Below are 19,977 nucleotides of genomic sequence, written 5' to 3'. Positions count from 1 at the left end.
AGTGGACTATTCCTGGTCTTTCTTCCTTAGATTGGACTATAATGCAGTGGAGTAGGACAGCATAATGTGCTTTGAGGTATAGTGCAGTGGAATATTCCTGGACCTTCTTCCTTAGATTGGACTGTAATGCAGTGGAATAGGACAGCATGATGTGCTTTGAGGTATAGTGCAGTGGACTATTCCTGGGCTTTCTTCTGGACTTTCTTCCTTAGATTGGACCGTAATGCAGCGGAGTAGGACAGCATGATGTGCTTTGAGGTATAGTGCAGTGGACTATTCCTGGGCTTTCTTCTGGATTTTCTTCCTTAGATTGGACTGTAATGCAGTGGAATAGGACAGCATGATGTGCTTTGAGGTATAGTGCAGTGGACTATTCCTGGACTTTTTTCCCTAGATTGGACTGTAATGCAGTGGAATAGGCAAGCATGATGTGCTTTGAGGTATAGTGCAGTGGACTATTCCTGGACTTTCTTCCTTAGATTGGACTATAATGCAGTGGAGTAGGACAGCATAATGTGCTTTGAGGTATAGTGCAGTGGAATATTCCTGGACCTTCTTCCTTAGATTGGACTGTAATGCAGTGGGATAGGACAGCATGATGTGCTTTGAGGTATAGTGCAGTGGACTATTCCTGGGCTTTCTTCTGGACTTTCTTCCTTAGATTGGACCGTAATGCAGCGGAGTAGGACAACATGATGTGCTTTGAGGTATAGTGCAGTGGACTATTCCTGGGCTTTCTTCTGGATTTTCTTCCTTAGATTGGACCGTAATGCAGTGGAATAGGACAGCATGATGTGCTTTGAGGTATAGTGCAGTGGACTATTACTGGACTTTCTTCCCTAGATTGGACTGTAATGCAGTGGAATAGGCAAGCATGATGTGCTTTGAGGTATAGTGCAGTGGACTATTCCTGGACTTTCTTCCTTAGATTGGACTATAATGCAGTGGAGTAGGACAGCATAATGTGCTTTGAGGTATAGTGCAGTGGAATACTCCTGGACCTTCTTCCTTAGATTGGACTGTAATGCAGTGGGATAGGACAGCATGATGTGTTTTGAGGTATAGTGCAGTGGACTATTCCTGGGCTTTCTTCTGGACTTTCTTCCTTAGATTGGACCGTAATGCAGTGGAATAGGACAGCATGATGTGCTTTGAAGTATGGTACAGTGGACTATTCCTGGGCGTTCTTCCTTAGATTGGACTATAATGCAGTGGAACAGGACAGCATGATGTGCTTTGAGGTATAGTGCAGTGAAATATTCCTGGACCTTCTTCCTTAGATTGGACTGTAATGCAGTGGGATAGGACAGCATGATGTGCTTTGAGGTATAGTGCAGTGGACTATTCCTGGGCTTTCTTCTGGACTTTCTTCCTTAGATTGGACCGTAATGCAGCGGAGTAGAACAGCATGATGTGCTTTGAGGTATAGTGCAGTGGACTATTCCTGGGCTTTCTTCTGGACTTTCTTCCTTAGATTGGACCGTAATGCAGTGGAATAGGACAGCATGATGTGCTTTGAAGTATGGTACAGTGGACTATTCCTGGGCGTTCTTCCTTAGATTGGACTATAATGCAGTGGAACAGGACAGCATGATGTGCTTTGAGGTATAGTGCAGTTGGCTATTCCTGGACTTTCTTCTTCTTAGGTTGGACTCAACTGCAGTGTAGTAAGCAAGCACTGCAATTTGAAGTACAGTATAGTACAGTGAACTAGTCCAGGACTTCCGTCTTTGTATTGTATTACATTCCAGGGGGGTAGGCCAGTCCTGTATACTTTGAAGTGTAGTGCAGTGTACTAGTCCAGGATTTTCCTATTTAGTTTGGAATATATTGCAGTGTAGTAGACCATCCCTGTGTACTTTGAAGTGGCGTGTAGTGCAGTGCACTAGTCCAGGATTTTCCTATTGAGTTTGGAATATATTGCAGTGTAGTAGACCATCCCTGTGTACTTTGAAGTGGCGTGTAGTGCAGTGCACTAGTCCAGGATTTTCCTATTGAGTTTGGAATATATTGCAGTGTAGTAGACCATCCCTGTGTACTTTGAAGTGGCGTGTAGTGCAGTGCACTAGTCCAGGAGTTTCCTATTTAGTTTGGAATATATTGCAGTGTAGTAGACCATCCCTGTGTACTTTGAAGTGGCGTGTAGTGCAGTGCACTAGTCCAGGATTTTCCTATTGAGTTTGGAATATATTGCAGTGTAGTAGACCATCCCTGTGTACTTTGAAGTGGCGTGTAGTGCAGTGCACTAGTCCAGGATTTTCCTATTGAGTTTGGAATATATTGCAGTGTAGTAGACCATCCCTGTGTACTTTGAAGTGGCGTGTAGTGCAGTGCACTAGTCCAGGATTTTCCTATTGAGTTTGGAATATATTGCAGTGTAGTAGACCATCCCTGTGTACTTTGAAGTGGCGTGTAGTGCAGTGCACTAGTCCAGGATTTTCCTATTGAGTTTGGAATATATTGCAGTGTAGTAGACCATCCCTGTGTACTTTGAAGTGGCGTGTAGTGCAGTGCACTAGTCCAGGATTTTCCTATTTAGTTTGGAATATATTGCAGTGTAGTAGACCATCCCTGTGTACTTTGAAGTGGCGTGTAGTGCAGTGCACTAGTCCAGGATTTTCCTATTTAGTTTGGAATATATTGCAGTGTAGTAGACCATCCCTGTGTACTTTGAAGTGGCGTGTAGTGCAGTGCACTAGTCCAGGATTTTCCTATTTAGTTTGGAATATATTGCAGTGTAGTAGACCATCCCTGTGTACTTTGAAGTGGCGTATAGTGCAGTGCACTAGTCCAGGATTTTCCTATTGAGTTTGGAATATATTGCAGTGTAGTAGACCATCCCTGTGTACTTTGAAGTGGCGTATAGTGCAGTGCACTAGTCCAGGATTTTCCTATTGAGTTTGGAATATATTGCAGTGTAGTAGACCATCCCTGTGTACTTTGAAGTGGCGTATAGTGCAGTGCACTAGTCCAGGATTTTCCTATTGAGTTTGGAATATATTGCAGTGTAGTAGACCATCCCTGTGTACTTTGAAGTGGCGTATAGTGCAGTGCACTAGTCCAGGATTTTCCTATTGAGTTTGGAATATATTGCAGTGTAGTAGACCATCCCTGTGTACTTTGAAGTGGCGTATAGTGCAGTGCACTAGTCCAGGATTTTCCTATTGAGTTTGGAATATATTGCAGTGTAGTAGACCATCCCTGTGTACTTTGAAGTGGCGTATAGTGCAGTGCACTAGTCCAGGATTTTCCTATTGAGTTTGGAATATATTGCAGTGTAGTAGACCATCCCTGTGTACTTTGAAGTGGCGTATAGTGCAGTGCACTAGTCCAGGATTTTCCTATTGAGTTTGGAATATATTGCAGTGTAGTAGACCATCCCTGTGTACTTTGAAGTGGCGTATAGTGCAGTGCACTAGTCCAGGATTTTCCTATTGAGTTTGGAATATATTGCAGTGTAGTAGACCATCCCTGTGTACTTTGAAGTGGCGTATAGTGCAGTGCACTAGTCCAGGATTTTCCTATTGAGTTTGGAATATATTGCAGTGTAGTAGACCATCCCTGTGTACTGTGAAGTGGCGTATAGTGCAGTGCACTAGTCCAGGATTTTCCTATTGAGTTTGGAATATATTGCAGTGTAGTAGACCATCCCTGTGTACTTTGAAGTGGCGTATAGTGCAGTGCACTAGTCCAGGATTTTCCTATTGAGTTTGGAATATATTGCAGTGTAGTAGACCATCCCTGTGTACTTTGAAGTGGCGTATAGTGCAGTGCACTAGTCCAGGATTTTCCTAGTTAGATTGGAATATATTGCAGTGTAGTAGAATGGATTATATTGCGATGGGGAAGGCTATCTTTGCATTAGACTAACTAGACTTTATTGCATAGAGCTAGAGATGCATTAAAATGTTTATGCTACACTGCGTGTCCTTTCCAGACCCAGCAGCAGTGCAGCGGGTGAATCCGACACCAACTTTAGCCTAAAGTGTTCTATCCAGTAGTACCATATTGAAGACCACACTAGGGTCGCCTTGAAATCTAGCTCAGCGGATAAAACAGGGATTTGCTGTAAACCCGCCTCCTCGGGGATGACTCTCAGTTTCAGGACTTAGGGCTGATATAGATTTTGGCAGCTGGAATACTCCACCACAAGTGTCACGGATATCCCGTCTGCCGTATCATGACCTGCACAAGATGTAATGGGATTGTAATATTGCGGATGTGATATTGCCACGTTTGTGATGGATTATGCCCCTCCCCGCAAGATCGAAATCAGGCCCTAAGTTTGCTTTCTCCGAGGACACTAAAATTAAAACCAAAGACCTTGCTACTTTTTCATTTCGTGTTTTTTAGACCTTTTCCCCAGCTTTTGAAATGAGGAAGGCCCAGCCTCAGCAGTGAACCTATGTTTCAGGCAAGCTTCAGTGCCCAGGGCTAGGCTTTTGGGCCCTTGAAGCCCTCTGCTCTGTGGAGTAGGTTTGTGGTGAGCCGCAGACCCTTCACTGGTTCTGTGGTAGACTGCAGGGTCCGGTTTTACACCCCACTGCCCGAATTCTTCAAAACACCCCAGTCCCACTTCAATCCTCTGTCCAGATTTTTCTCTCTTGGTTCGTGGATTCTGAAGATGACAGGATGTTCAATGTTTGGGAAAAATGGTCAAGCAGGGCGCATGAGAGGGGCTTAAGGGGCAGTGGAAAGGGAGAGGAATGTGGATTGGTAGGGGTACTAAGTGAGAGAATATAGAATATTTTGTAAAATAATCAAATTTTGTATGGCTTTCAAAACAGAGATGAGAGAGTGTGTGTGTGCTTTTCTCATTATGTATGCAAAAAGTCCAGGTGAATATCAGACAGACCCTTCACCCATACCCAGCTGAAAGCACCTGTACCCAACTACTCATCAAAAAATATATTAGGGGTGTTTAGCATCCAAAATACCCCCCTGCCTATTCACTGTGACAAAGGTGGAGAAAAAAATGATTTCTCTCTGCACAGAACGTGACAGGCAGTGAGATGATGAAATGTGCTTTTCCGATGTAAAATAGTTTCTCACGTATTTCAATAAAAGCCCTTCACAGGCGGGGAATGACAAGCCACGCAACCAGGAGTTTTGGGTGAGAAAACTTTAATCCTCTGAGTGTAGCCAAAGTCCACTCTATGTATATTTTAAAGACTTGGTAACAATAGGTTTCAAAATCATGTGTCTGATTAGGTTTAAAAGCAACACCATTAGATTAAAAAACTAAAAATGTGCTTAACTTGCTGAGGTGTGTTGGCAGCAAGGATGTAAAAGGCTCATTGAAGTCCTGTGATAAGCACACAGCAGACATATTGGAAGGCAAGAGAAGGCACTGGTATGGTGGCGAGAACCTCATTTAAATAACAAATGAGATTTCACCGATTTACTGATTTAAGTATTTCTACATGGAAGATATTCTCCTGGTGCAGAGAAGTGGGCAACTTTTTACTGAGAGTGACCTTCCACCAACCGACCAGACACCTGCGATTCGCCTTCCTCGTAGGCACCCCCGGATCCACCGATGCTCCTCTCACCTGGTGGCCAAAGCTTGAAAAGACCTTCCCCTGCCCCTTGGGAATGCCGCATCGCTCCAGGAATTCAGAGAAGGACTCAAGACATGGCTGTTCAAATGAATAGAGCACCACAAAGCAGCTAGCAACTCCGGCGCCTTGAGACCCTCACAGGTGATTTGCTGCACCTTATAAATCCTGATTGATTGATTGACTGAAAAGGACACATTCATTATAAGGTGAAACACTGGTAAGGTACAGGTGTCTGAAGATGAGGGATGGGAAACCTCCCCATCTTTCTGCATGCCAAAAATTTAAATGTCCATCATTTTATGTATTTATTTTAATTTCTTCGTTTTTATACCATATTTTTAACACATGTCCTTACATTTATAGGCTAACACTGCCACCTACCGGACAGACCCATCACCACATAAAATAGTTATGCGAATGGATTTAAAAAAAAAAAATAGTTAGCTTCAAGTGCCCTCGGTACATCTTTTTTACACACTCGAGGATGTGGGCATATTTAAGGTTAATAATTGCAGGTGCAGGTTTAAAATGGCTTTTTTGTTAATATTTTTATGGGCACACTACATCTTCTGAAGGATCTATATTTCATTGAGTGTGTGTTTGCTACTTAAGATGTAATTGCATTTTGTAGCTTGACGGCGTTTTTTTTTCTTCAAAACAAGATCGCTAAGAAGACATCCACACAACCAGATTTTTTTTTGTTTGTTGTGTCTTTTAACGTTTGCAACCCACCACTTATCTAATATAGTTCCAACATATACCTGTAATGCATTAAATAAATTTGGGATGGGTGGGTGGAACCCTACCAGTGTGTAAACAAATGTCCCACCGTGTTTTTAAAGGCACACACTTCATTCGGCTTCAAAAGCACCTAGGCCTCCTGCGTTATTTACCATGTCTCTATTTAAAGGCATCGTCATCATTCCGTATTCCATCAGTCGAAGTGGATGCATTATTAGCTTGATTTTATGCCTCTATGTTGACTGTACACACTGATCAACATAAGTGGCTCAACTTTCTTTCATTCGGTCCAGTATAATATGTTATATTCAAATATGATATTGTTCTGTAGTTGCATTGTGTCATGTTTTGTTATGATGTGTGCTGTTTTAGATTATGTTGGTTTGTCTGTTTTGCATGACTTCTAACCTTCCGCAAGGTATCAAACTATCAATTGTGTATTCAGTGTGCACGCACGCACACACATACACACACACATCCACACACGCACGTACGTTTTTGTGTTCCACACGCAGTGATTGAGCCATTGAAGCCTGCCCCCTGAAGTTGGTGATTGAACATGTGTTCAAAGAACTCCTTGTGACACGCTACTTGATACTGTGATGCAGAAGTCCTAAGAGGGAGCTAAATAGGTTCCCATAGCAGTTCCACTGTACACTCACACTGGTCAGTGGGGTCCCCACATCTGTTCCAATCATTGAGTCTACACTCTATTGCATGATGTCCATACTAGTCGATACAAGGACAGTGAATGAACATGAGGAGGTTCGGGGGAGCTCCTGTACTTATAAGTCTGCACTCACCTGAGTGATGCATGCCCCGGTGAAAGCCACAATAACAGCCACCACGTTGACAGTCAGCTGGAACTGCAGGAACTTGGAGATGCTGTCGTACACATTGCGGCCCCACATCACTGCTTTGACGATGCTGGAGAAGTTGTCATCTGTCAGGATGATGTCGGATGCCTCCTTGGCCACATCTGTACCTGCTAAGCCCTAGAAGGTGAAGCCAAAAGTGACATGTTAGAAAAGCTGTTTCAAAGTTGTGCAGAGCTAAGTCACAGAGAAATAGTGTTGCACAAACAAGCAGATTACTGCATCACTGAAATTGTTTGGTGCTTCCTAAAGAAGCCAGAGTGTCTTGGGAACATATGATGTGAGCATCTTTCACAAGCTCTACCAGCCACTCAAGACACCAGCAGCCTTTCTGGAAGTCACCTGGATCCCTATAAGCCAGTCCTATTCTGTATATTAGAGTTAACAAGCACACTGCATTAACACAATTACATCCTGAAATGTGGATTGCATCAGTTTTTCAGATACCTTTTATTACACAGAATGTGTCATTGGGGTTGGGTGTGTAAAACTACCCCAGTTAGGGCTGTGGTGTTGGCCATGTTTTGTTAGTGGCCCCAATTCTCACCCTATATTCCTTTAAGAAGGGTTGTTTTCAGCCTGATATTTTATCCTGCATTGTGGGTGGCACCAGTGTGGCCATGTACATGAACTGCAGCATAAGGGTGGCAGGTTTCAGACCTGGTGTCTGATTTTTCCTACAACCCTTCCTGCTTGCCTCTTATGATACCCCCTTCAACATATCAGAGTTTCCACCACAGAGCTACGCCCAATGAGGCTGTACCGGGCCTGCGGGAGCAACCTCTTTGTCTTGTGGATGGTGTTGGCAATCACTGATGTGAATATATGATGAAGCTAGATTCCAGAGCACTAATGTGTGGTGAACATACATTTGAAGCACTAATGTGTGGTGATCATGCTTTTAGAGCACTAATGTGTGACTTCAGAGCACTAACGTGTGGTGAACCCGATTCCAGAGCACTAGCGTGTGGTGAGCTAGATTCCAAGCACTAACGTGTGGTGAACCCGATTCCAGAGCACTAATGTGGGGTGAACCTGATTCGAGAGTGCTAACGTGTGGTGAACCCGATTCCAGAACATTATTGTGTGGTGAACCCGATTCCAGAGCACTAACGTGTGGTGAACCTGATTCGAGAGCACTAACGTGTGGTGAACCCGATTCCAGAACACAAATGTGTGGTGAACCCGATTCTAGGGCACTAACATGTGGTGAACCCGATTCTAGAGCACTAACGTGTGGTGAACCCGATTCCAGAGCACTGTGTGGTGAACCCGATTCCAGAGCACTAACGTGTGGTGAACCCGATTCCAGAGCACTAACGTGTGGTGAACCTGATTCCAGAGCACTAACGTGTGGTGAAGCCGATTCGAGAGCACTAACGTGTGGTGAACCTGATTCTAGAGCACTAACGTGTGGTGAACCCGATTCCAGAGCACTAACGTGTGGTGAACCTGATTCCAGAGCACTAACGTGTGGTGAAGCCGATTCGAGAGCACTAACGTGTGGTGAACCTGATTCCAGAGCACTAACGTGTGGTGAACCCGATTCCAGAGCACTGTGTGGTGAACCCGATTCCAGAGCACTAACGTGTGGTGAACCCGATTCTAGAGCACTAATGTGTGGTGAACCCGATTCCAGAGCACTAACGTGTGGTGAACCTGATTCCAGAGCACTAACGTGTGGTGAAGCCGATTCGAGAGCACTAACGTGTGGTGAACCTGATTCGAGAGCACTAACGTGTGGTGAAGCCGATTCGAGAGCACTAACGTGTGGTGAACCTGATTCGAGAGCACTAACGTGTGGTGAACCTGATTCGAGAGCACTAACGTGTGGTGAAGCCGATTCGAGAGCACTAACGTGTGGTGAACCCGATTCTAGGGCACTAACGTGTGGTGAACCTGATTCTAGGGCACTAATGTGTGGTGAACCCGATTCTAGGGCACTAACGTGTGGTGAACCTGATTCTAGGGCACTAATGTGTGGTGAACCTGCTTTCAGAGCACTAATGTGTGTCTTCAGAGCACTAACGTGGTTAACCTGATTCCAGAACACTAATGTGTCACCAGGCCTAGTTCCAGGGCACTGCGTGATGGCACCCGATTCCTGAGCAGTAAACTATGATGTGGCTTAGTGCCACAGAACTAATTTATAATGCTATTTTATTTCATGTTATGTTATATTACAGATAATATATCACACGTAAACCTCTGGTTTCTTGTCGGTGCTTGATAAAAACCTGTGGCAATTTAACATGAAAATGCTTGCCTGAACCAGGCTTTTAAAAGGCGGGATTTCAGATTCCAATCTCAGTGAAAGTAGAAGAGAATCCCACAATGTGGGTGTCCAAGATGAAAAGCTGCCGCCTCCTCTTAAGGTGTTCACAAATCCTGGTACAGCAGAAACATGTGCTGATGCAGAATTCAGCCTGTATGTTGATATGTATATGTTGAGGCAGAATTCAGCCTGTATGTTGATATGTATGTGCTGATGCAGAATTAAACCTGTATGTTGATAAGTATATGCTGATGCAGAATTCAGCCTATATGGTGATATGTATATGTTGAGGCAGAATTTAGCCTACATGGTGATAAGTATTTGCTGATGCAGAATTCAGCCTATATGTTGATAAGTATATGCTGATGCACTTAGAGAAGTAGGTGCAAGGCCATAGATGGCCTTGAATACTATGCCTAGAACCCTACATTGAACCCTATATTTGGCTGGAAACCAGTGCAGTTGTTTTAACAATGGGGAAGCCTGGGTTCTTCTGGAAGGTTTTGTAATCTGTCTATTGAATGCTTTGCATCCAGTGTAACTCTTTGGCTGGAAGGTCTATATATACACAAAAACCTGTCCCATGGGATTCATTTATGTGCATCAGACACCCAAAGTGCTTATAGTCCATCTCTTAATCGTCACGTGGCCCTCACAGGGGAAGACTCTCTACAGTTCACCCCTTGCATATACATGATAATGTTCTGATGGTTTCATTGACTCATCTCGCACTCAGTCAGATGGGACCAAATCACCACTACTCTGAATCTCTGGCCCCATCAGTGTTGGATTGTCCTGTTGTGAAACTGCCAATCAACTCTGAAACCACTTTGACCCTGCACCCTTTTATGTTTCCCATCATGCAGTCCTTCAAAAATCCATACTCTTAGAACACGTTCCTGCTAACGGAGGCTTTGTGGAGGCGCGGGGGAGCCTTCTAAAAGTGCACCTCTGAGAAGGGTACCCATGCAGAAGGAGGTCCCATTGTTGCAGCCAAGAAATCCATTCTTGCCCAGCATGGGATATCTCCCAGACTGAGAACACAAAAGTGCAAGTCTCTCACCTGAGAGGACACCGGGGATAATACCGTGACCATAAGGATCTGGGTGGCTAATCGTGCTTGAAACCAGTGTCACCCAGTAGTAATGTTTCTTCACCAGCCCTGGACCTTACTCAACTCAGAACCTTAAAATATACTCTGCCAATAATGTAGATCCCATGCTGGGAAATTTGATTACAAGTAAGTAACTTTCTTTTCTTTGCGCTAAAACCAACACAAGGACCAACAACAGATTCACAACTGCTTATAGGGGCATATTTATATTCATTTATGAAAAGTGGTACTGCACCTCATGCAGCGCCACTTTTCTTCTGCCCCTAAGTGCCCCCCAAACGCCAGAATGTGTGCGCTGTATTTAATGTATGGCATAGTACAGTGGTAGTTAGGGAACTAGTGTCAGAATTGTTTGATGCTAGTTTGGCGCTTTGCAGGATTAGCATAAAAAATGTTGACGGTAATCCTGCAAAGCACCTAGAGGCCCATTGTAACCAATGGAAGCCTCCTTCTAACGCCTGCTCTGAGCAGGCATTAAAAGTGCAGGAAATAAAATGATGCAAAGAAATCTCTTAGATTTCTTTACACCATTTTTTGGGCCCCCCTAACGGGGGAACGCCCCCTTTGCATTCATTATGCCTGCCGCAGGCATACTTTTGCGCGAAGGGTTGCAAAGTGGTGCAATGCATGCATTGTGCCCCTTTCTAAATATGGCACAGCGATTTTGGCCATCTAACGCCACAGTAGAGTAAAAAAAAATGTGCTAGTGGCTCTTAAATCTGGGCCATGTTTTTACAAAATGAACTCTACAAGAAGACTTTGAAGATACCATAGCAAAGCCAACATCAGCCTTCTTCAGCGCAGGACCATCGTTCGTTCCGTCCCCTGTCACAGCCACCACTTGCCGCTGGTCTCCGATTGTGCTGTCAATGATTCCTGCAACACAGTGATAAGGAGGCACCATTACTGAGGGGATGTGCACAGCATTCACCTGGACAGAGCTCTTGGTAATCGAAGGGGAGAGGCCCTGGTGGACGTTAAAGGTCCTCGCCCAACACAGACAAGCAAGGTTTCTACCCAAGGACTTCTCACTACCTGTAAGACAGCAACCTGGGCCTTTCATTTCTGTTTAGAGTTCTAGACTCTGTCATCCTTTGCATTCATTAGTGGTTTACCCGGATGTCTAATTTAAGGTCATTTTATGTCTTGAATCGAGAGGGACACTTCAATGAGAACGTTCAGGAAACCTAGGGTTTGAAGCTCAGGAACGAGGGAACAGATCCTTCCAGGACATTGGGCCTGAGACTTCCTGCTGGTAACATTTCAAAAGTCTGTCCTGGACCTTCGGGGATCACTTTTTTGCCTGTTAACTTGAATACTTTTTCACCCAGTGAATGAGCCGGACCGCAGGAAGAGCAGGGCATATCTGGGGATTGAACCCTTAACCTGGGGAAAAGACGCAGCTTATGTGGTATCAGCAGCCCTTGCTCTCGGTGTTGGAGTGACCTCTCACCCCAAGAGGGGGTGGGCTGCGCTGCTTCTGATAGGCTGGTTTGCTCGGCCTCTTCTGGCCACAGGTCTGCAGATGAAATGCTGATAACACCATTAGGTAACACAGTACACGTGTGGGCCCTCGGCTGGAATGTACAAGGAAGGGTACAGAGAAAGAGGAATGATGACAAAATTGCAAAAACACAGAAGAGGGACTAATGGAAAAATCAGCTAGAGACAGAATGGTTATAAAAAGAAAGGATGAGCGAGACAAAAAGGGGTAGATAGAGCAATAAAAGGATGGATGATGGAGGGAAAGGTACAGGTTGGACGGATGGATAGAAGCTTGAAAGGATGGAAGCTTGGAAGGATGGAAGCTTGGAATGGTGAAGGGATACCCAGATGGATGGATAAATACAATAAAGGATGGATGGATAGATGGATTGAAGGCGGATGAAGAGGTGACGGGGCTCTTCCAAGGTGGGTCTGTGGTTATTTAGAGGTACCCTTCAAGGGATTGGTGGGAGGGGTAGATTCCTTTTCTGGGTACACCCTTCTTTGATTTTCCATTACTTCCTGCTAGTGCACCCCACAGTGAGCAGGAGAATTGTGAGGATGAGACAGATGAGGACCAGGAAAAGGAGAATGAAAAAAGGACGAAGAAGAGCTGGGCAGCTGCAAACCATGAGGGGTCTCTGCAAACCTGCGCGGGACACTGTGGCACATGGTGCAAGCAGTCAAGACTTAGACACTGGGCGTATTTGGAAAAGGGACATTTAACCTGCTGACGCAATGAGAGATGTATGCTGGGAAAGGTATGGACTTAATTTGTTGGGGGTATAAACCTGATTCGTTAGATGAGTAGCCCAAGGGTAATCGTTTTCTAGTCCTAACATCCTGAAGAGGAGTTGTGGGATCCTGAACGCTAAGCAATCCTCTCCCTGTGCACTGTGAGCAGACGAGAAGCGCCAGGGACGCCCCTCGGCAGGTGGAGCACTACTCACTGGCAGATACATGCAGCACCTACACATGTGAACAGCACCCATGCCCTCTGCCATGTCATGCATGTTATCACCGGCAGCATCCTGCAATGTTTTCAGCAGACTTTGGACCAGGCGAGAAACATTCACATTAGTTCTACAGGCGCCGTGTCTGGCATTTGGTTGCATCAGTTCTGATGGTTTTGTATTTTCTGGCACGGAGCATTGCTGGCATCGGTTCTGATGCTATTGTGTTTTCTGGCACAGAGTATTATTTGATGGCATCAGTTCTGATGGTATTGTGTTTTCTGGCACACAGCATCTGATGGCATCAGTTCTGATGGTATTTTATTTTCTGGCACAGAGCATTGATGGCATCAGTTCTGATGGTATTGTGTTTTCTGGCACAGAGCATTGATGGCATCAGTTCTGATGGTATTGTGTTTTCTGGCACAGAACATTTGGTGGCATCAGTTCTGATTGTATGGTATTTTCTGGCACAGAGCATTGATGGCATCAGTTCTGATGGTATTGTATTTTCTGGCACAGAACATTGATGGCATCAGTTCTGATGGTATTGTAGTTTCTGGCACAGAGCATTGATGGCATCAGTTCAGATGGTGTATTTTCTGGCACAGAGCATTGATGGCATCAGTTATGATTGTATGGTATTTTCTGGCACAGAGCGTTTGGTGGCATCAGTTCTGATGATATTGTGTTTTCTGGCACAGTGCATTGAGGGCATCAGTTCTGATGGTATTGTGTTTTCTGGCACAGAGTATTGATGGCATCGGTTCTGATGGTATTGTGTTTTCTGGCACAGGGCATTCGATGGCATCAGTTCTGATGGTATTGGGTTTTCTGGCACAGAGTATTGATGGCTTCAGTTCTGATGGTATTGTTTTTTCTGGCACAGAGCAGCATTTGATGGTATTGTATTTTCTGGCACAGATCGTTTGGTGGCATCCGTTCTGATGATATTGTATTTTCTGGCACAGAGCTTTTGGTGGCATCAGTTCTGATGATATTGTGTTTTCTGGCACAGAGCATTGGTGGCATCAGTTCTGATGGTATTGTGTTTTCTGGCACAGAGCATTGATGGCATCAGTTCTGATGGTATTGTGTTTTCTGGCACAGAACATTTGGTGGCATCAGTTCTGATTGTATGGTATTTTCTGGCACAGAGCATTGATGGCATCAGTTCTGATGGTATTGTATTTTCTGGCACAGAACATTGATGGCATCAGTTCTGATGGTATTGTAGTTTCTGGCACAGAGCATTGATGGCATCAGTTCAGATGGTGTATTTTCTGGCACAGAGCATTGATGGCATCAGTTATGATTGTATGGTATTTTCTGGCACAGAGCGTTTGGTGGCATCAGTTCTGATGATATTGTGTTTTCTGGCACAGTGCATTGAGGGCATCAGTTCTGATGGTATTGTGTTTTCTGGCACAGAGTATTGATGGCATCGGTTCTGATGGTATTGTGTTTTCTGGCACAGGGCATTCGATGGCATCAGTTCTGATGGTATTGGGTTTTCTGGCACAGAGTATTGATGGCTTCAGTTCTGATGGTATTGTTTTTTCTGGCACAGAGCAGCATTTGATGGTATTGTATTTTCTGGCACAGATCGTTTGGTGGCATCCGTTCTGATGATATTGTATTTTCTGGCACAGAGCTTTTGGTGGCATCAGTTCTGATGATATTGTGTTTTCTGGCACAGAGCATTGGTGGCATCAGTTCTGATGGTATTGTGTTTTCTGGCACAGAGCATTGATGGCATCAGTTCTGATGGGATTAGTGGCCAGTTTGCCGCCACAGGATCAGCAATGGACATTGTACCATGGAGTAACATTTACACCTGATGTTTTTTCTACTGGCATAAGAGTTTCTCTTGTCATTCTTTCTAAGGGGGCACAGTGTATCAGATGGGCACTGCTGTTCTGTGGCACAAATGTGTGCCTGGCCACCACTGATGACATGATTGGGCGCTGTTGAGAAATAATGTTCATGGGACTCGGAATATTGGAATATTTCATTAGGTGTCCTTCAGAACTGTCTGTAAAACCTGTAGCATTTTAACATATGGGTTTGAAAAAAATATTCTGCAACATACAGCACTTGAGACTTCCAACTTTTTTGTGGGAGCAGAAACCACAAAATTGGTCTTGAGATGGCCATATCACACAGAACGTTTGCTCGCTCTCTGCACAGTGTTAGGGGTGGGATATGTTTCGGCTAGGCTGGCTTTGGTCACCACTCCAACCCTGGCAGACCTTGAAGCAAGTGTGGTGTCTTGCGCATGCCAAACAAACCACATACTGTACAACAGTTACTCTAAGAATCAGCACTGGTGACAATGCTTACCCAAGCATAACTAAAATGTATATCCGGTCTGCCTCGGTGGAACGGTCCATGTACTCTTTCTTCATCAGTGGCTGGATATGTTACCAGGAAGCTAGTGAATAGGGGAGGTTGCAACAGACTCCTCTGTCCACTCCGAGACTCCTTCATGGGTGGGATCTCCACCCACTCAGGGCATAGGATCCCACCACTTCTGCAGAGTGAGCCCATGCTCGCTCACCTCAGGACCGCAGGCCCTACAGAACATTGGATGGGGTAAACCGCTTGTCCGATTGGATGAAATAGCAGGTGAACCTCTGGGATGGGAATGTTATGGGCCTCCTGTCAGAAGAGGCGTTGACGAGGGGCGCTCAAAGGCAGACACCAAACCACTAAATTATATCATTTTATGTAGGAGTTTTATTCAGCACAGACCAGGCCCTGTGACATCAACATTCTGGACATTAGTTAGAGTGGCAGAGGGGTATCCTGTGGCTTCCAGTGGTTGTCTGTCCACCCACCCATACCCCTGACCGGATCCAGTCATGCACTAGCACATCAGTAGGATGATCCTTTACCCCCCTTTTCTAAAAAATAAATAAATCAAACAACATCAAATGGCTGAGCTCCCCCTTATAACTCATACTCCCACTGCTGTTTCCAGGTTTTCTTCCAGGTTCTAATAGAAGGTTGCTGAAACAAGCTTAGGCCTTTCCTGAGAGTTTTCCGACAATTCCCCCCTCAGTTAAACTTAAAAATTAAGGTTTGGATCTTCAGATGAGATTGAGACGTTTAATGTCTGGGCATAGGATAGGGGACATGAAAATCACACCTAGAGGGCTTGAGAGAATTAATGTGTCTCCCAGTTCCAGCACATGAGCATAAATGAAGTATGGAAAACAAATGTTGCTGCTCTTGGTTTGAGGGTATTTTGGACAAATTAGGATCTTCTTCTGAAGCAAACGCAATGATTGTTAAACGTCTTTCCTAGAAGTGGACTGAGAAGCAGATGGAACATTGTCTGGACTCTAAATTAATGCCTTTGCGCCAAGGAATTAAAAATTCCCCTGAAACAGAATCTTAATTTGACTTGTTACATTTGCATCTTAAACGTTTTGAAAAATGTATGAGCTGTAGAACTGCCAGTTGTAACATCTCCAGTTAGTCCCCAGTGACGAGTTAAGTGTAGTTAGGTGCGGAAAAACCTGGTGGTCAGAATGAACTATTCTGTCTGGTATTTCCACACCTAACTGTGCCAATTACAAACCAACACCCACAGAATAGAGAATTACTGGACAGAGCCATTGTCTTCTGGGTGGAATTCCACGCAGATTAACCCAGGGATGCACCACGTCAGCTAGCAGGTAGGGCGCATGACCGTCAGGGAGGCCATGCAGCTTTGGGGCGACTTACCTGGGAAGACTGGACTTGCTGTTGAGGGGGTCACTTCATTCTACCCAAAGCCATACAAAGGGGTCAGGTGCAGCTATAGGCTGAGGCCTGACATCATCCAGCTCTAACCAAAAGCAATTTTAATGGACAGATATTCTGGCCAATTACATCAGGGGCAGTAGTCCTGTATCTCAAACACCAGGGTACTTATAATGAAGGAAAGTGCTATTGCACCCATACGTATGTATGTTGTATTTCTTTTAGAATTCAACATTCTGTGGTTTATTTTTTTATCCAAATAAAAATATTTTTTGTCTCTGACTCATTTACTAAAACATTTTACAAAAGTCAAGCCAGTATAACGGAGCAGTGATAGCCCTGTGACTGATGTCACCGGACTGGCCCTTCTGGGTTTTGTGATACCAGAGCCGTGGAGTAGGCGTGTTCGAAAGGTGGAAGAGCTAGACTAGAAGTGTGGTTTAGGCAGTGACAGAGATGATATTAACATGAGAGATGCTGCTGTTGCTTAAGGGGCCATTCAAATCACAAACTTTGGGCCTGATTTAGTTTGGCGGATGGGGTTACTCTGTCACAAACATGATGAATATCCCGTCTGTTCTATTATGATCCCATTATAGCCTATAGAGATCGTAATGCAAGTGACGGAGTAACCCATCGGCAAAACTCTAAATCAGACCCTTTATCTTAGCAATTTCCTCATTTCTTTACTTAAATGTATATGGTGACTGGTCCTACAACCTCTCACAGGCCACTCACAGCTGAGGTCCAGTCCTTACCTTTCACCAGGGTGTGTTTATCAGAGGGCGAGGACCGTGCCAGCACCCGCAGTTTCGGCCACACTTTATCCAACCGCTCCTGCTCAACCTGAAGGAAAGGTGAAGAGCACAGGGTTATTTACCCATCCTCGGCATGGGTCACCCTAAAGTGACAGATCACAGACAGCGAGACACTGGGCCAGCTGACTTCTCAGACATGACACAGAAAGGACACACTGGCCTTTGTAACACAGTCCACCTAGGTGTTCAGTTCCAGTCAGAGGCCTCCTGTGGTGTAGGGGGCGACTGTACTCTGGGGAACCCTACACATGAGTATTGCCATAACACACATGCACTCAAGCCACAATGTTTACCACTACTTTTCCTGTGTTTACTACTGTGCTCCCGTCTGCTGATGGGGCAGAAGTTTTGGAAAACCTTCACACAAGGAAACAAAGGCTGTACCAGGAAGAAATGGCTTTCTGCTTCTGCACCCATGAACGTCAGGTCACCAAAATGTCAGGGGTAAGGGAAGTGACATCACACACCCTTTGACCTTAACTCACACATACACACTCTTTCACATACATACACTCTCATCTTCTCACCTGCAAACATGCACACAACTTACCTCAGCTGCCAGGGCAAGTCCCTCTTCCAGCTAATTGTACTGCATTTCTAGTACAATAATAGTGAAAATGTACTTTTCGTCAACATTAGTGTAATAAAAACGTGATGGAAATAAGGAGAATGGAGGCCATTGGACATCCTATGGACGAGCTGTGGCTCACTTCCAGGCACTGATGTTGCCTCCCCCCCCCCGCCTGAGGCCAGGGGTTGCAAAAGCATTGCCAGGGTCGCCAACTACAGGTCGCAGCTGCATCCCCTAAATGACCTCCATGGTGTACCTGGTGGAAGGTTTCTAAATATCAGGCATGACAAACTCAGTAGTATATCGGATATGAGTCCTGCAGAGAAAAGGTTACTGTATCATAGTTGCTTCTATCTAAAAAAAAAAAAACAGTCTCATGCAATCATTCATGGTGCAAACTCAATCTAATTTTCTGACTCAAACCTTGAAATTATAGGAATCACCTGTCCTCTCAATGCTCGATTGCTGCCCATTACTTTTCGCCCACTGTTCGGTACCCTTATTTCCACTCTAAAATAGCCACCTAGCTCTGTCTTGAAACCCATTTTTCTGTCTTAAAACCTGGTTTTAAAGTTCCGTCTTAAAACCAGGTTTTAAAGTTCTATCTTAATACACTTGTTTCTGTCTTAAAACCAGGTTTTAAAGTTCCGTCTTAAAACCAGGTTTTAAAGTTCCGTCTTAAAACCAGGTTTTAAAGTTCTATCTTAATACACTTGTTTCTGTCTTAAAACCAGGTTTTAAAGTTCTATCCTAATACCCTTATTCTGACTTAAAACCAGGTTTTAAAGTTCTATCCTAATACCCTTGTTTCTGTCTTAAAACCAGTTTTAAAGTTCTATCCCAATACCCTTATTTCTGACTTAAAACCAGGTTTTAAAGTTCTATCTTAATACCCTTCTTTCTGTCTTAAAACCAGGTTTTAAAGATCTGCCCTAAAACCCTTCTTTCTGTCTTAAAAAAACAGGTTTTAAAACCCTGTGTGAAAATAAACTTAGTATCTCTCTGTATCATGCTCATTTACTCCTCTGAAATGCAATATTAGTAACCATGTATGTCATCCTAAATGTATTTACCCTGCAGTTAAAGATGGAGGTAGTTTTGTAATAGCCTGGAGATTCTTGTAGCATTGAATATATTTGCAAACTTTCATGCTCTAGTAGGTCTGGACGCCATTGGGATGAGGGTCATTCCTTACACGCTCCTTAACAGTTTTTGCTTGTTTTTAAAACCTGCCTAGGGAAGCCGTATTTAGTGGTAATATTAAGGCTGTTTTTGTATATGTATTCTACGTGTGATATCTTCTCCTGAAGGCTGCCTCGTGCTTCCTTGAAGGGAAGATCCCACCACCTGCTGAATTTCTTTACGGATGAGACTATCCTGATTTAGCCGCATTGACTCGTATTAGGCAAAAAAGGTATATATCAGCTCCATTTTATCGATTTTAGTTTTTGCCTTTAAGTGCCTATTTTCTAGCCAGAGCCCTAGTCAGTTGAAGTGACAATCTCTTTGATCTTTTGCTGTGAAGCCTCTATTATGTTCCAACACTCGTTTGACTTTGGGCCTCCCGACGTATTGCGTTTTATCTTTAACACGTGGCTTCCATGCTATATAGTCCAACCCTTGAGGTTTTTCTTATTAGTGAATATTTGTAAATCCCCTTATTTCATACCTTTCAGCCTTTGACCTAATTCGGAGTCACCCACTCTCTTCTCGCATCTCCTGGGAATGGGAAGTCCCTTGCCTGATCTCCTCCGCTGCGTCCTTCCCCTCTTCGGGCTGCAGTGTCTGTGATCCCATGAGAAAGGTGAGCACTAGAGGGGAGAGGGAAAAACAC

The 19,977-nt window shown here is 44.3% G+C and overlaps 1 protein-coding gene across 13 annotated transcripts in view; it reads right to left on the bottom strand.

Annotated features, from left to right (window-relative positions):
• ATP2B3 (ATPase plasma membrane Ca2+ transporting 3) overlaps positions 1-19,977 on the bottom strand; it is a 536,302-nt gene that overhangs the window by 35,567 nt on the left and 480,758 nt on the right. For all 13 annotated transcript variants that reach the window (XM_069209397.1, XM_069209399.1, XM_069209393.1 and 10 more), the window contains 3 exons: positions 17,513-17,600; positions 11,336-11,442; positions 7,106-7,297 (listed from right to left, as the gene is read on the bottom strand). In XM_069209397.1, the coding sequence (XP_069065498.1) occupies positions 7,106-7,297; positions 11,336-11,442; positions 17,513-17,600 (387 nt within the window). The remainder of the gene's footprint in view (positions 1-7,105; positions 7,298-11,335; positions 11,443-17,512; positions 17,601-19,977) is intronic.

This window comes from Pleurodeles waltl, chromosome 10, assembly GCF_031143425.1.
Source record: "Pleurodeles waltl isolate 20211129_DDA chromosome 10, aPleWal1.hap1.20221129, whole genome shotgun sequence".
Taxonomy (NCBI): Eukaryota; Metazoa; Chordata; class Amphibia; order Caudata; family Salamandridae; genus Pleurodeles; species Pleurodeles waltl.
The sequence above is the reverse complement of the archived record's forward strand: the minus strand, read 5'-3'. Positions and strand labels throughout refer to the sequence as shown.